This window comes from Zophobas morio, unplaced genomic scaffold (assembly GCF_036711695.1).
Source record: "Zophobas morio isolate AGI-343-1 ecotype UQ-CSIRO unplaced genomic scaffold, CSIRO_AGI_Zmor_V1 ptg000021l, whole genome shotgun sequence".
NCBI classification, from domain to species: domain Eukaryota; kingdom Metazoa; phylum Arthropoda; class Insecta; order Coleoptera; family Tenebrionidae; genus Zophobas; species Zophobas morio.
Window position 1 is genome coordinate 15,474,575 of NW_026972126.1, and position 17,037 is coordinate 15,491,611.

At 30.7% G+C, this 17,037-nt stretch overlaps 1 protein-coding gene across 3 annotated transcripts; it reads right to left on the bottom strand.

Annotated features, from left to right (window-relative positions):
* Positions 1-6,589: 6,589 nt before the first annotated feature.
* LOC135131566 (cytoglobin-1-like) lies at positions 6,590-15,227 on the bottom strand. 3 transcript variants are annotated; one of them, XM_064059376.1, is made up of 4 exons: positions 15,136-15,227; positions 7,119-7,286; positions 6,850-7,072; positions 6,590-6,802 (listed from the first exon to the last, which is right to left on the bottom strand). In XM_064059376.1, exons 2-4 carry the CDS (start codon positions 7,274-7,276, stop codon positions 6,689-6,691), a joined length of 495 nt encoding a protein of 164 aa, XP_063915446.1. In that variant the 5' UTR covers positions 7,277-7,286; positions 15,136-15,227; the 3' UTR covers positions 6,590-6,688. The 3 variants fall into 3 exon arrangements, with proteins under 3 accessions (XP_063915446.1, XP_063915444.1, XP_063915445.1); XM_064059374.1 differs by lacking the exon at positions 15,136-15,227 and adding an exon at positions 14,675-14,908; XM_064059375.1 differs by lacking the exon at positions 15,136-15,227 and adding an exon at positions 8,132-8,314.
* Between the last annotated feature and the right edge of the window lie 1,810 nt (positions 15,228-17,037).

Here is a 17,037-nt window from a genome sequence, read left to right on the forward strand (position 1 = left end):
TTTTACTTAAAATTATTGCCCCTTGAACACAATTAGATAAAGATTTTGCGTCGGTTCTAGAGGGGTTCTAGTGGTTGAAGATGGATTTATACGTTGAGATCTCATATCTTCTCAAATACTCGCAATTGACGCAATTCCGGTGATGTTATCTCTACAATTAAGACATTTTGTTTCAAGTAGCCATTTTAGGTTTGGAGTTCTAAATTACAAGGCTCGACTTTGCAATTATAAGTATTTTGTTCCCGGTTTTACACATTATTTTAAATACTATAACCGGTCAAAAGCTAGTTTCTGATTTGTTTTTGAAGCGATAAGATGACTAACTTGAACTTGTTTGGGTTATTCAAGTTGAACAATTTTCGTTGTTTGTAAATATTTTGACGTTACCTCGAAATTATGGGTGGTAAATTGTATTAAAATTTTGTAAAATAGCAAACTCGTATACTTGTTGTTAAAGATTTAGCCTTCAGTTTTTACGCTAATGATCCAAATTTTTGCTTCAAAATTTTATATGATAACATATTCATATACTCGTGGTTTATGAAACCGCCTAGAGTTTTTACTCTTGGCGTACAGATTTTTAGTGGTATCTAAATCTTTTCATACAATAATTACAATTTCGCAAAGTTTTTAATTTTTCGACAGCACTTTTTATGTAGACTGAGTTTTCCATTTCCTTTCAAATTGACATTCTGTCGAAAATGTGAATAAACCGCCAAATATTAATGTTTTGAGGTGTACCGATTTTGAGAGGTTCAAATAATTATGTCATCAAGTGTATATAACTGAGCTTTGTGACCAAGAATTTTAAGCATTTTAGCCCCCAGGCATATGCAGGCATCTCTTAATATCCGGTTCCAAAATTCAGGTGAGATTTGAGGATCTGACGACAGCTGTTTCTATTTGTATTTAAACAACTTTAAGACAATTCAAAATGAAAAAATAAAATATATCTTAACTCGGAAACTAAGAAAGATTAATAAATTTAAGTCATTTCTGAAATTGCTAGCAATATATGCCTGAAAAAATAAGTCTAAATTTATACAGTCACAACTTCCCTGGCCTCTGAAGCGCAACCAAACAAATTCAGCTTCAAAAATCACTAAAGTTGCTTCAGGAGACAATTTTTTGACGATTAAAATAAGATTCTTTTACGAATAATAAACCACACATACGCATGGGTGGGTGGGCGGGGCTAGTACTTGCTAACATAAGACTAATTTTGGCAAATGACATACACTCTAATAAAATAAAGGGAGGGTGGGTGGGGCTAGACTGATTTTGGCGAATGACATACTCTCTGAGAAAATTAACGGCGGGTGGGCAGAACTAGTTCCTACTCAGGTCGGACTAATTTTGCCAAATAACCTCTAAGAAATAAAAAGAATAATTTAGCTTCACATTATTATTATAATAAAACAAACTTAAATAGCTTCATTGACGATTTTTTGTTTTAAAAAAGAATATCAAGAATGCGAGTGCAGTGAGCACGTTTATGACTCCGCCTAGAGTTTTTACTCTTGGCATATATCTTTTTCCAAAAAAGAAAATCCAAATTGTATAATAACATTCTGTCATAATAAACATAAAACCAACACACTGTAATGGTCGAATGGAGTAGTATAAGCGCGTACTACTAATACCGCTATGGTCACCGGTTCAATCTCCTCATGTGGCACTTTTTTTCTTACACTGTGACTGATGTTATTTAAATTTTCTTATACAACAATTACAACTTCGCAAAATCGAAAGTTTTTAATTTTTCGACTGCACTTTTATAAGTTTAATATTTGTAACTTTTTAACTCAGATTATTATGCCTAGTTTTCATTGTCACTTTCCTATTTTCTATGAATTTTTTTTAACAAAAACCGGTATTTCTACTAAAACATCAAAAACAACGTTGAATTTGACTTTTCATCCTTATTTTTAACGATTTTTTTCTAACTCAGATTTTCATAAAAACATCAATTTTTTAGAAAAATTAGTCGATTTTCAAGTTTTAGTCGTTGAAGTTTGTTGAGTTGGAAAAACAACCCACTGAGGACTTTTCAAAAACACAAAAAATTGGGAAAATGACCTGTTTTTAAAAATGTGAGCCAGAGTCTTATGCTAAAAATAAGGAAAACTACCCTGTTTTTATGATTTCTTAAAAAATGTGAACCAGACGTAACAACTGAATCTGTCTAATAAAAGTCGCCATAGACAAACACATGACAGACAGACGACAGACAAACGGAAGCGGCAAATCTTCTTTCTCGTACTCCAGGGGTCATGAAACGTCGAGAAAATAGCCATGAAGCTCTCGAGATATAAAAAGTGGGAACTGCCAACATTTTAACAGTGGAAGTGGTCCTTTACATAAATCTATTTTAAAAAAACTACGATACGAACATACAAGAAAGACGCAGTTCATCAAATATTATACTAATTGTCTGTGACAAAACTCCATTAACCTTCGTCACTAAAAGCCAACTTGAAATTAGCGTAATTAACTAGCGAGGTTTAAGTCAACACCCGAAACTACTAATACTAAGTAATGGAACGTCATTTAAAATTCGGCTGTGATTCAAATTTTAAAATACCCTGTGAGTAAGAATTTTTAAATAAAATATAAGTTAATTTGACACGTAAAATTTTTTTATATTATTCAAAAAAACCTCAACGAAAATTAAATCTTTTTAAGCGTCTGAAATAATCATGAAACACAGTAAAACAATAAAAATCAGCTATTAAAAAAATAACCAAAATCAGTCTTCATTTAGTAAATCCAGCCCCGCCCACCCTCCCTTTATTTTCCTATAGTGTGTATATTATTTGCCAAAATCAGTTTTATCGTAGCAAATACTAGCCCCACCCACCCACCCATGTGTATGTGTGGTCTATTATTCGTAAAAGAATCTTACTTTAATCGTAAAAAAATTAATTTGCTGAAGCAACTTTTGTAATTTTTGAAGCTGAATTTGTTTGGTTGCGTTTCAGAGGTCAGGGAAGTTGTGTCTGAATAACTTTAGACTTATTTTATGAGGTATGTATTACTAGCAATTTTAGAAAAGGCTTAAATTTATTAATCTTTATTAGTTTCCGTAGAAAAAGATTTGATTAAATATCTAGGACTAATTTACTAGGTACTGATAATCTCCAGTTTGAAGATCCACTAATTTTAAGTAAATTCAAAGCACTGTTTTATTCTGAATTGTCTTAAAATTGTTTAAATCAAACAGAAACAGCCGTCGTCAGAACATCAAATTTCATCAAACTTTAATTTTCGGAAATTGTAATTATTGTATGAATAAATTTAGATAATACCAGTCACAATGTAAGAAAAAAAAGTGCCCCATGAGGATATTGGACCGGTGACCTTGACGTTATTAGTAATACGCGCTTATACTACTCCATTCGACTATTACGGTCTGTATTCTTGCTTTTTTTGAAAAAAATATATGCCAAGAGTAAAATCTCCACACTGATTCATAAACGTAGTCACTGCGCTCGCTTTCTTGATATACTTTTTTAAAATTATGAATCGTCAATGAGGCTACTTAGTTTATTTTATTGTAACAATAAATAATGTGAAACGCAATTATTCTTTTTATTTCTTAGAAGTTGTTTGCCAAAATCAGTCTGATCTTAGCAAATACTGGCCCCGCCCACCCACCCATGTGTATGTGTGGTCTATTATTCGTAAAAAAATCTTACCTTAATTGCAAAAAAATTAATTTGCTGAAGCAAATTTTGTAATTTTTGAAGCTGAATTTGTTTAGTTGCGCTTCAGAGGTCAAAGATGTCGTGTCTGAATAACTTTAGACTTATTTTATGAGGCATATATTACTAGCAATTTTAAAACGGCTTAAATGTATTAATCTTTATTAGCTTCTGTGGAAAAATATTTGATTAAATATGTAGGACTAATTTATTACTGATAATGTCCAGTTTGGAGACCCACTGGTTCTAAATAAATTCAAAGTACTGTTCTATTCTGAATTGTCTTAAAATTGTTTAAATCAAATAGAAACAGCCGTCGTCAGAACATCAAATCTCTTCAAACTTTGATTTTGCAAAATTGTAATTATTTTATGAATAAATTTAGATAATATCAGTCACAGTGTAAGAAAAAAAAGTGCCCCATGAGGAGATTGAACCCGTTTGTTTTATTATAACAATAAATAATGTGAAACGCAATTATTCTTTTTATTTCTTAGAAGTTTTTTGCCAAAATCAGTCTGATCTTAGCAAATACTGGCCCCGCCCACCCACCCATGTGTATGTGTGGTCTATTATTCGTAAAAAAATCTTACTTTAATTGCAAAAAATTAATTTGCTCAAGCAACTTTTGTAATTTTCGAAGCTGAATTTGTTTGGTTGCGCTTCAGAGGTCAGGGAAGATGTGTCTGAATAACTTTAGACTTATTTTATAAGGTATATATTACTAACAATTTTAGAAATGGCTTAAATTTATCAATCTTTATTAATTTGCGTGGAAAAATGTTTGATTAAATATGTATGAGTAATTTATTACTGATAATGTCCAGTTTGAAGATCCATTAGTTTTAAGTAAATTCCAAGCACTGTTTTATTCTGAATTGTCTTAAAATTGTTTAAATCAAATAGAAACAGCCGTCGTCAGAACATCAAATTTCATCAAACTTTAATTTTCGGAAATTGTAATTATTGTGTGAATAAATTTATATAATACAAGTCACAATGTAAGAAAAAAAAGTGCCCCATGAGGATATTGGACCGGTGACCTTGACGTTATTAGTAATACGCGCTTATACTACTCCATTCGACTATTACGGCCTGTTTTCTTTCTTTTTTTGGAAAAAATGTATACCAACAGTAAAAACTCTACACTGATTCATAAACGTACTCACTGCGCTCGCTTTCTTGATATTCTTTTTTAAAATTATGCATCGTCGGGAAGGCTACTTAGTTTGTTTTATTATAACAGTAAATAATGTGAAACGCAATTAATCTTTTTATTTCTTAGAAGTTTTTTGCCGAAATCAGTCTGATCTTAGCAAATACTAGCCCCGCCCACGCACCCTTTATTTTCTTAGAGTGTATGTTATTTGCCAAAATCAGTCTTATCTTAGCAAATACAAGCCCCGCCCACCCACCCATGTGTATGTTTGGTCTATTATTCGTAAAAGAATCTTACTTTAATCGTAAAAAAATTAATTTGCTGAAGCAACTTTTGTAACTTTTGAAGCTGAATTTGTTTAGTTGCGCTTCAGAGGTCAAGGAAGTTGTGTGTGCATTAATTTAGACTTATTTTTTGAGGCATATATTACTAGTAATTTTAAAAATGGCTTAAATTTATGAATCTTTATTAGTTTCCGAGGAAAGATATATATTTTTTTATTCTGAATTGTCTTAAAATTGTTTAAATAGAAATAGAAACAGCTGCCGTCAGACCATCAAATTTCACCTGAATTTTGGAACCGGATATCAAGAGATACCTGCGTATGCCTGGGGGCTAAAATGCTTAAAATTCTTGGTTATAAAACTCAGTTACCTACACTTGATGACACAGTTATTTGAACTTCTCAAAATCGGCAAAGCTCAAAACATCAATATTTGGCGGTTTATTCAAATTTTCGACAGAGCGTCAACTTGAAAGAAAATGGAAAACTCAGTCTACAAAAAAGTACTGTCGAAAAATTAAAAACTTGGCGAAATTGTAATTATTGTATGAAAAGATTTATATAATACCACTCAAAAATTTGTATGTCAAGAGTAAAAACTCTAGACGGATTGATAAACCACAAGTACACGAATATGTTATTACATAAAATTTAAATAACATTTACCAAGCAAAATTTTGAAGCGACGTCATCAAATTGTTAGTGGGTATGATTAGACAAATTTTAGTTAGCGTTTTACCAATTTTACCAACTACACAATATTCTTATTATATAGTTTTCCCTGGATTGAGTTTACAAGATTTTTTCAATTGTTATTTTACACTTTTACAGAAAAAAGTCAAAGAAATAAAGAATAAAATAAATCAATTTCTATCCACATACATAATGTAATTTAAAAACTTAATTTTTTTATTTATTTAAACAATTTTCTAAAAAAATAATATAAGATATCACATCTAGAATTTCACAACAATCAATTCAATATTTTCATAGATTGTTTGTGTAATCAAACTGTTCGTTATCAAAATTCCGTTGATTGAATAGAATAATTCCAAATATTATCGTCCTTATTCTGTGTCAAAATACCTTCTCTAAGTGAGCAGGAATACATTTTTCGCTAGGTTATTTATTTTATGATAAAAGAATATTTTTGATAAAATAACTATATAAGGATTATATAGGGGGCCAACATCATCTGTATACGCTTCAACGTGATGGGCGAAATATAAAAAATCAAGTTGACTGCAAAATACAAAGCCCCCTATTCCGGATGTTCTATTACTGTATGCATAATCAAAGTAATCAATAATCATAAACACAAGACAGTGTCATAGTTATGCATTCATCCGTATTGTTGTGTATAAGCAGTTGCCTATAAGCACGACTATAATAATCTCCACAATGAAAATTAAAAAAAACACAAGGATTAAAATAAAACAGTAATAAATCTCACCATAATATTATTATAGTATTATTAATATAATGTAAACGTCAATATTAAATAGTTAAAAAACATTGTAGAAAACACAACAAAACACAGAGTTACAAATGTTGGTCAATAACACTAAACGCGACTCCCAATAGCTTGTCCCACGTTTGAATAGCCTCTGAATTCATAAATGAAGAAAACAGCTCCAAAATTGTCGTTTTGAGATGCTACAACAATCCATAACCATCATCATTAAAAAAAATCAAACACTCACCGCGAAGGAAGGAGGTTTCAATTGATGTCTCTTATGACTCTTCCCCAGTTTCTCCAACAGATTGACTAGAAGCTCCCCGTCGTTTAAGTTAGCAATTAGCGCATCCACATTCGTCATCACGCTATTACAATGAGCCTGGAATTTCTTGCTGCCTTTGAGCTCCTCCTTCGGGACATCCTTAAACGGGAAATGCAGCTTCTCCTCCGGGAACTTGTCGAAAAACCTGGAAACTCGTTTTCTAGCCCGGTAATCACGATTAACGCACTTACAGTAAAAGGAGGGCCACTCCATTCCCGGTGAGATCCTTTTTGACTGGTGCCCACGAAGTCTGTACCACATATTTATCTCTTGATGTCAGTGTGGTAATTGGATCCGGATCATCTGTCCTGCTCATGTAATAACTGAATGTGCTCGTTATAATTCCCATAGTTGCTACACTGCAAAAAGGAAAATTTGTTAGTGGAAAAGGAGACGAGCACAGCTCACATCTTAATAATCGCGAATGGAGTGGACATCCTTTTTTACGACACTACTCGCTCGCTACTCAAATTTAAATTTATTTCGGCTTTGTGAATTTATTATAAGTAAATTGGCCTTGATCTTATTGAAGAATTGGATCAAGTGGCGTTAGAAGTTCTTTTGAAGACGGAACCTCGGGAAAATGCGGATTCGAGTGGTATTTAAATATCGAAATAATCGCGAATATGTATGAACTATTAAATTCAAAGCATGAAATTAAAAATAGTGACGTATTTGAATAGTAAAATTATTTATTAGTTATTTTTGCTGCATGTTGTACGGTTAGCTCAGTTACTATAGGCTATTTTCAATTTAACGGGGATTTTTTTTAATACCAGAACGTATTAGAAACACAAACAGATCGTCTACATTTTTACTATGCATTTTTAATTAAAATCAATAAAATTTTTAAGTGACTGTAAATCTGTTGACTACTTTTTTTGAAATTTACACTAATCACAATAACATCATTAGTTTATAATACAGTAGTATTAACTTATTCTCATTATTTTCTTAAACAAAGTTAGTAGTAAACTAAAGCAATTATTTCCGGCGCAAATTTTCCTAAATTACATTATACAATTTCCTTCTTTTCATTCCTTGACATTGGACGAAGGGTCAGACACTCCAGCCAATTAGAGTCATGTACATCCGTTTGTAAATAACTATTTAAAGTAGTACAATACCGCCGTAAACAATTGTCCTTTCATCAAAATAAAAAATAAAGTTTTTGCAAAAATTTAGATACCAAATTTTTACCCACCTCGTCAAACTGATTACAAAATTATGTTATTCACAACTTTGGAAAAACGCTACAATTTTTTCCCTCAAAACTCGTTACTCACTTTACACACAACCACTGTCTCGCAATTCTGGATAGTACTAACTTGTACTACAGTTTGCGTTGCGTAAAATGAGGACTCAAGTGTGTTCAACGACTGTTCACATTTTAATCTTCACTCAAAAATGTTTTATATCGCTACGATTCCAGATAACCTAAGTACCGAAAAAATAAAATAAATAACAGAATAAACACCAGATAATGTATCACATCCGACATCTGGCATGCACAGGTATGTGTTATACAGTTCGATGAATGCATCCTGCAGGAAATTATATCGTAATATACTGAGAATCAATATTTACTGTTAAAAATAGAGAATTTATTTTGTGTAGTTAGTAAGTTTAGTTCTTACATAATGCATTGTAAAATTCTTATCTAAAGGTATTGTTTTAAACAATTATTATTACACAGTTTCATAGAAATGCACCCATTATTTTTCCTACAATTGTTACTTAAATAAACTGGAACTTGGCAAACATTATAGCGTAGGAGATACATTAAAATATTTTTCCACCTATGAAAACGTATGTTTTGCCGCTTCTTTCTGTCAGTGTACTTAATCATCTGTGTTCTTCAAACGTGGGTGAAACGACAAAATTAATCCAAATTTTACAACTTTCAAACAATGGCAGACGTGAAAACACTCGATCAAGATTAATTTCGGTTTATATTTGACAGAACCAATTAATTACTAATGAACCTCTGATACAGGAAACGAAAACTTTATCAGCGAATTTTCCGTTTGAAAACAATCCAAAAAGTCTGAATAAACGTACATAAAACAGATACAAATCCCGCTTTTTTGAAAAATAATAGTAACACTTTAACTTAAGTATTTTATTGCATAATAATAGGGATTATCTAAAAATTGACACTGACTGACAGACAGACGGGCAGTCAGACGACAAACAGACTAGGGGTCATGAAACGTCGAAAAAAAATTAAAGTGGCGCCGATGACTTGTGATTTTGCCTACATGCACCTAATTTTTAAATTTATTAGTATCATGGTCACTCTGTGGTTGCGAAGTTATTAAATTTAGATTGTTTTTGTTGGTTAAGAGTACATAAAATATTATCACACTGGTGTTAACAAGCTACAAAAATATTACTCCTATTTGTTTATAAAAATAATCTGCGACTTTTCACAGATTCTTTTTTAAGAATTTACGACCTTTCTCAATTTCTTTTTTAGAGTCAAATACAGATTTTTGCCACATGTCTGTGGAAAGGGAAAACTCACAGTGATCGTTGCTTCAGAGATGTTTTCTAAGCCATATACCACATGATCGATAAAAAGTTATGTTCTAGCACCCAATAAAAATTCCAAGTTCCTTAATTTCATGGTCTACTAAATCACTTCTTTTCAGTCACATGTAATTTTACACGTAAATATTTTTTCACAAAAAAACCGTTTCTATTTGATTTGTCTCAACCGAAAATACTGATTGATACTAATCAGTAAGCTTCAATTGACCTAATAACTTAAAAGTGGAAGATTTGAGGTCATTTTAATAAAAGCAAAAAAATTGAATTACGTTCATGGCCACATTTTGGGTCCGTCTTCTTAAATTTTTATTATTTTGAATTTTTGCCTCCAAAATATAACGGGTGATTAAATAGTTTTCAGATCAGGGTAGGCCATGGAAATATTTTTCATTTCTTTGATTAAACTAGCAAACCTTACAAATGTCAGTGTCAACAAATGGAAGAATTTAATTTGACAAATTTTGATTTTGACGCAACGGTTTAATCAAAGAAGTGAACAATATTTCCATGGCCTGCTCTGATCTGAAAACTTCTCGATCACTCGTTACCAACGGATGCAAACCAAAGGCAGAATTAACTCAAAACTTTTTATTTCCGGATGGTAAGCTAAGAAACTAATAATTAATTTTTAAATTTTAGATTTTTCATTTTTTAGTTGTTTCGACTTCTCAGTCCTTTCTTTTTAGATTTTTTCGATTTTTCAATTTTTCGGAATTAATTTTTCAGTCTATATTTAATAATGATAAAATAAAAATTGTCATAATAACATCGACTAACAGCTTACTGAAAAATTGAAAAATCAAAAAAAAATTCAAAAATCCAAAAATTAAAATATCGAATAGATGAAAATGTTGAAAAATGTAAGATTTAAAAACTCGTAAAATCAGAAAATTAAAAAATCGATTAATCAAGAAATTGAGAAATTGAAAAATCCAAAAATTGAGGAACGCTAAAATTTGAAAAATTTAAAAATTTAAGTAAGTACATAAATCCCAAAACTGAAACGTCGAAAAATTGGAAACTCGAATAATCGAAAAGACGAATAATCCAAAAATTGAAAAAGATCGATAAGTCGAGAATCGAAAAATCGAAAAATTGAGGTATCGAAATAACTAAAGATCGAAAAATGGAGAAATTTAAAATTGGAAAATTTAAACTTAAAAAACCCGATAAATCGAAAAATTGAAAAATCGAAAAATAAAAGGGCAAAAATCGAAAGACAGAAATCGAAACAACCAAAAAGTGAAAAATCTAGAAGTTCGAAAAATTGATAATTTACAACATCAACGAATCCATAAATCAAGAAATTGATAAATCGAAAAATGTAAAAATGTAAAAATCGAAATACATATTGAAAAATCGGAAAATTGAAAAATCCCCAAACCAAAAAACATTGAAAATTTGAAAATCGAAAAATTGGGAAATGGCGAAATCGGAAAGACGAAACACCGAAAAATCAAAAATCCATTAATCGAAAAATTGGGGAATGGAAAAATCCAAGAATTTAGAAACGCCAAAAATCGAAAACATTAATACATATAATCCAAAAACTGAAACATTGAAAAACTGGAAAATCGAAAAATTGAAAATATTAATTATCGAAAAACCGAGAAATAGAGAAATCGAAATCGAAAAATTGAAAAATCGGGAAATGGAAACATCAAAGATCGAGAAGTCAAAAAATCCAAAAATTGATAAATGGAACTGGCGAAAAATCGAAAAATGGGAAAACTGAAAAATTAATTCCGAAGAATTAAAAAACCAGAAAATTTAAAAACGAGGAGGCGAAAAATCCAAAGAAAACCGTTAAATCGAAAATTGAAAAATCAAAATATTGAAAAACTGAAAAATTCGGAAAATCTAAAAACGAGAAGGCAAAAAATCGAAATATGTATTGAGAGTTTTCATTGTTCTCAATTTTTTGATTTTTTGCCTTCTTAAAAATTCGAAAAATTGAAAATGAAAAAAATCGAAAAATCAAAAAACTGAAAAACCGATAAATGTAAGATTTAAAAACTCGTATAATTTTGAGAAGTGGAGTAAGTTAAAAATTAAGGAAACAGAAAGTCGAAAATCCTAAAACTAAACAGAGAAATCGAAAAATTGAGAAACCGAAAAATCGGAAAATTTAGAAACGCCAAAATTTGAAAAATCCAGAAACTTAAATACATAAATCCCCAAACTGAAACGTCCAGAAATTGGAAACTCGAATAATCGAAAAAACGCGAAATCGAAACATCGAAAAATTGAGGTATCGAAATATCTAAAGATCGAAAAATGGGGAAATTTCAAATTAAAAAATTTAAACTTAAAAAACCCGATAAATCGAAAAACTGAAGAATCGAAATATCGAAAAACTAAAAAATTAATTCTGAAAAATTGAAAAATCAAAAAAAAAAATGAGAGGGCATACAATCGACTGAGAAATCGAAACAACCAATTTAAAAAAATTGAATATTTACAAAAACATCAACTAATCGAAAAATCAAAAAATTGAAAAATCTAAAAATGTAAGATTTAAAAAATTGCAAAAATTTTGAAAAACCGACTAAGTAAAAAAATCAAAAAAATAAAGTCGAAAAGTGTAACATTTAAAAATCGCATTACATATTGAACAATCCCAAAATTTAAACCTTGAAAATTTGAAAATCGAAAAAATGGGAAACGGAGAAATCGGAAAGATGAAAAATCGAGAAATTAAAAAATCCATTAATCAAAAAATTGAGAAATTGAAAAATCCAAAAATTAGAAACACCAAAAATTGAAAAAATGGAATACATGAATCCCAAAAATGAAACGCTGAAAAAATGGAAAATCGAAAAATTAAAAAGACGAATTATCGAAAAATCCAGAAATCGAGAAATCGAATTTGAAAAATTGAAAAAGGGCGAAATCGAAACATCAAAAGATCGAGAAGTCGAAAAATCGAAAAATTGAGAAATGGAAGTGGCGAAAAATGGAAAAATGGGAAAACTGGAAAAAAGTCCGAAAAATTGAAAAACCAGAAAATTTAAAAACGAGAATGCGAAAAATCAAAAGAAAAACGGTAAACCGAAAATTGAAAAATCAAAATACCGAAAAACTGTAAAATTAATTTCAAAAAATTGAAAAATCAAAAAATCCAAGAACGAGAAGGCAAAAAATTCGAAGAATTGAAAATTAAAAAATCGAGCAATCAAAAGATCAACAAATCGAAAAATCAAAAATCTGAAAAATCGAAAAATGTGTTTTAAACAAATTTAAAAAAGTTATTAATTTTGAAACATTATTTCAAATATATTTTACAACTTGCAGTCTATCCTTCATCGTTTGTAAAAATTATATGTGTTTCAAACAAATTTTGAAAATTTTTAAATACTTATAAACAATAAATTAGGCAACTAACATCCACATATTTGAGATTTGGTTATATTATTTTTGGAACGAAACCTGACAATATTTTGTGGTTTAATTTCATGCTTTTTGGACATTTCATGACCTCTATAGTATGAACAAATAGATCCCCAATTTCCGTCTGTCGATTTTTATTAAAGCAGATAATTTCCGAAACTACCTTACCGATTGTTGCCAAATTTTATAAGTTTTAGATATAACGCTAACCATAATTTGCCTAATAATATAAAACCAATCTTTATATACTCAGTACAATTACTTCTGAGGTTCTGAGGAATCAAATATAATTGGATAATTTATGTGAACTAAAATAATTTGAGACTTAAGAAAATTGTATCAAAATTAATTCGCCTGACAAAGCATTTCTTAAAATGTGGTTGTTTAGGTAGCTACTTTAGGAAAGTTCCTAGACTTAAGCAGACTAATAACGGAATCCTGCCCTGTACAGCCAGTGGTCTCATAACTTGGAATGTGGTTGTGGCAGTCTGCATTTTTGAGTCATTACTCCAATAAATATTTCTGTGGTTACAACTCGAACATTTTTATTTTATCCAGGTATTTAGGAAGTTGGAGTCCATAAAACTATATAAAGAAACGAAAGCAGACTGCAGATGTAGGTACACAGCTGCCAACACAATTTGGCAAACAATAAATCAAAGAAACCGAGTTAAATAATTCAAACTATATAGGTATGATTATTGTCTGACTTCTATGGAACATCCTGTATCTTATCGTACATTTCTCCAGTCCATTTAAGCCAGTAATTAGTCGACGCAGTACGAATAATAACTACTCGTCTGTACTAATTTTCGAATGACCCAATTATTACATAATTAAAACTGCGTATTCATTTCGATGAAGCGGAACAAGTGTACTGACTGAACTTGATAAAAATTATTCAACGACTTGTCACCAATTTTTAAACAATTGCCTAACCTTGTCCAATTATTTGAACAATCAGTAGCTATCTACAAGATCATCTAATAAAACTACGTCAATAGCACTCATGATACTTAATTATAGACTACTACGTTTACGCCTATTTTTGAAATCAGTTAATAATGCACACTTGTTCTCTTTTTTTTAATCAAGATGGACATGCGTTCACTTTTAAACCATTTTAATTTTACATGCACAACTGAGACGGTTTTTTTCAACTTTATACAATATTTTTCACTTGATTTAAATTTATAATCGCTTTATGGCACTTTGCATCTATTTCGATTCAGTAAAAAAATATTTGTATTTGTGCCTCGTTTTTAAAAATAAATCGCTGTATCGGGAACATTTGGTTAAAATTGGCGGATAAATGGTTTAAAATTCGTCCAGATGAGTAGTTGTACCAAAACCGCAATTTACACGGAATTAAATGCATAAGTTTCGATGAAAAAGTCATCTTTGTAGTGGAAATTCTGACCACATTATGGAAATCGATATAATATTATTATCAATGAAAAACGAAAATAATGATTCAGAAAAACACGTAACGTAACTTAATTTAATTTACCTGGTAAATTTACGCACTACTTTTGAGTTTTAGACGCAACGCACACCAACTTGAACCACAATAACGAATTTAAATTCTGAATTTACATAACCAGATAATATTGGCAACAAACGTAGGATCATACAACGTATATATTAAAAAAAACTAAGCTAATTGTCAAGGCTGACGCTGTACATTTACTAAGTTAAAAATATTTTCAACAAAAACTTTAGTCCAAAAGCGCATTTAAAATTCGCGACTATTCAAAACAAGCACAATGAAAAACAAAAAATGCAAGCGATAGCATTTACCTACCTAGTTTGTTGTTATATTTCGCACCATTTAAAACAAAGTTTGTCTTGTGTTCGGTGGCGGCACGTTACACCAGCGTCGTTGTTTTCGACTGTCTTGTCTCCGACTAAATTTATAATATCGTGCGAACGCCGTCCCCACAAAACCACAACAAAAGATGTGCAACGTATAGCCGCTATTTACCTTGTGAATTAGATCTAATCAATATGAATGAAATGAATCCCGAACTGGACCCTCTGGGAACCGTTTCCGTTGCTCTTGGAATTAAAACTGCCGAAGAATTTTTACCGTATATGATCAACCGGATTAAATGCAACGTTGTGAAATGTATAATGTATCAGAGCTGTATTATATAAGAAATTGTTAGTCTTAAGGTTTACCTATCGGTTTACAGTTATTTCAAAGAAGGTGGTGTAAAAATGCGATTTATGCAACTATTACCCAAATTTTAAATGCAGTCTTACCTTCGTGTTGTTAATACACAGTTTCATTCACGACTATGGTAAAATTAGTTAGTCCTTGGTGGGTTAATTAGGTACGTAATTGTTTTTATCGTGTTGGCACTGTAATGCAAATTGATAACATTCTTTTTAATTGTACAACGAGAAAGAGGAGTGTTTTTCGATTAGAACGAATTTCTAAACTGCCGTATCATCAGAAATAAGTAGACGACAGACAAGTCAGAAACCTCGGGTTGTTTACAGAAATTAAAATTTACATAAATTTACTTGCATCACGTGAACCGACCCATGACCAACGAACACTCTGAATCAGCCCTAACTTCCAAATCTTGTTTTCAAATGTGCGAAATTTTGCAGCAAATAAAAATTGTTATTGACAGATTGTATATGGTAATAGGTAATGTACACCTGAGATATTTTTCCACATAAATCATAAAATTTAACCAAGACAGAATTATAGTCTAAATTAGGTCTTAATATAGAAACCCGTTAAATAATTCAATTAATTTTTAATCATCTTAAACATGAACCACGAATACCATGTTTATGTAAGTAATAACACTTACTAATTAAAATCTTAAATATTAAGTTGAAACGTCCTTATCCGTTTTATCCTTATAGAGAGTGAAAATAGAAACTGGTTTATCAAGTAGTACCTCTCAAAGCGACTTTCGTTTTTCGAACATTAAATAGAAGCGAAAAATTGAAGAAGCCTCAACAACTACATGCTTAACTTCAATTGTTTATGGTTGTGCATCGAAAGAATGCAATGATTAAGCAAACTGCCTGCTTCGAGTGATTTTGTCTACTCAAAATAGAGGCGGGCGCAACATTACCATTTTCTCAAATTTTCGAAAAAATGGGTTGAATCGTTCTTGATTTGATCAATAAAAAAAATTGTGACCCGTAAGTCAATCGAACCCGTGATCTTCGTGGATTTTACGGCACAACTACCGACTTTACCACACAAAGTCCTCTATACAATTTTAATATTTTTGCGAAAATTTGAATGCTTAGTCTAAAGAAAATCTGTGACAAACAGTGGTAAATAAAACACGCAGGTACAAATAGGAGTTTCTAAACATAGAAAGTGGAAAACATAAAATATGAGTGTGTAACTACCGAAATAAAGGAAAGTGTCAATAAAAATTGCTATAAATGCAACAACTACCAAGTTTATAGGGTTGTAAATTTTAAACAGATGGTAACTATATACTTCGAAGCAAGTCTGGCAGAATTTACTATATAGTACATATTGTTCGTCCACCAGGATAATTTACAAATTTAAGACCAAAAGTCAAAATTGGTGTATTTTTCGACCCATCTTATCCACATTTTTGCAATAATAAACAAAATTGTGTAATAATATTTTTCAATTTAACTTTAAAATTGGAAAGCCGACTACTGTGAAATCTTGCAAACATTGTAAGGTATTCAACGCATGGTACATTGTAAATCAAAATTTGTCCGTTTATGCGCCCTTCAAATAATGATAACGTCATCGTACAAGTTTGCCAAATAAATGTTCTTATAATTTATGAGTGTTTACGCTAGATATCCAGTTTTTGGGGAAAAAACCGAGTGTGTTTAATTAATTAATTAGTCCTCTCCTCTGTTTTAAGGAGACAAAATCAATTCATTTTCTTTTAACACAAATGGTTATCATTTGAATGTGTTAATAGCCAAATTCTTCCGAAGTGCAAGTCCCTTTGGTTATCTGAATTAAATATATTTCGTGATCCCTAACTTCCAAGACAAATGAAAAAGAACAACAAAATTGAGAAAGTATTTCATATTGTCTGCAAGGGAAGTCTGTCGAAGTAACCTCTGACCAATTTTTTATTTAAATAAAAGTCAAATTGTTGTCATACTTTAAAAGCGTTTTAAGAATATTGCAGAGATCGT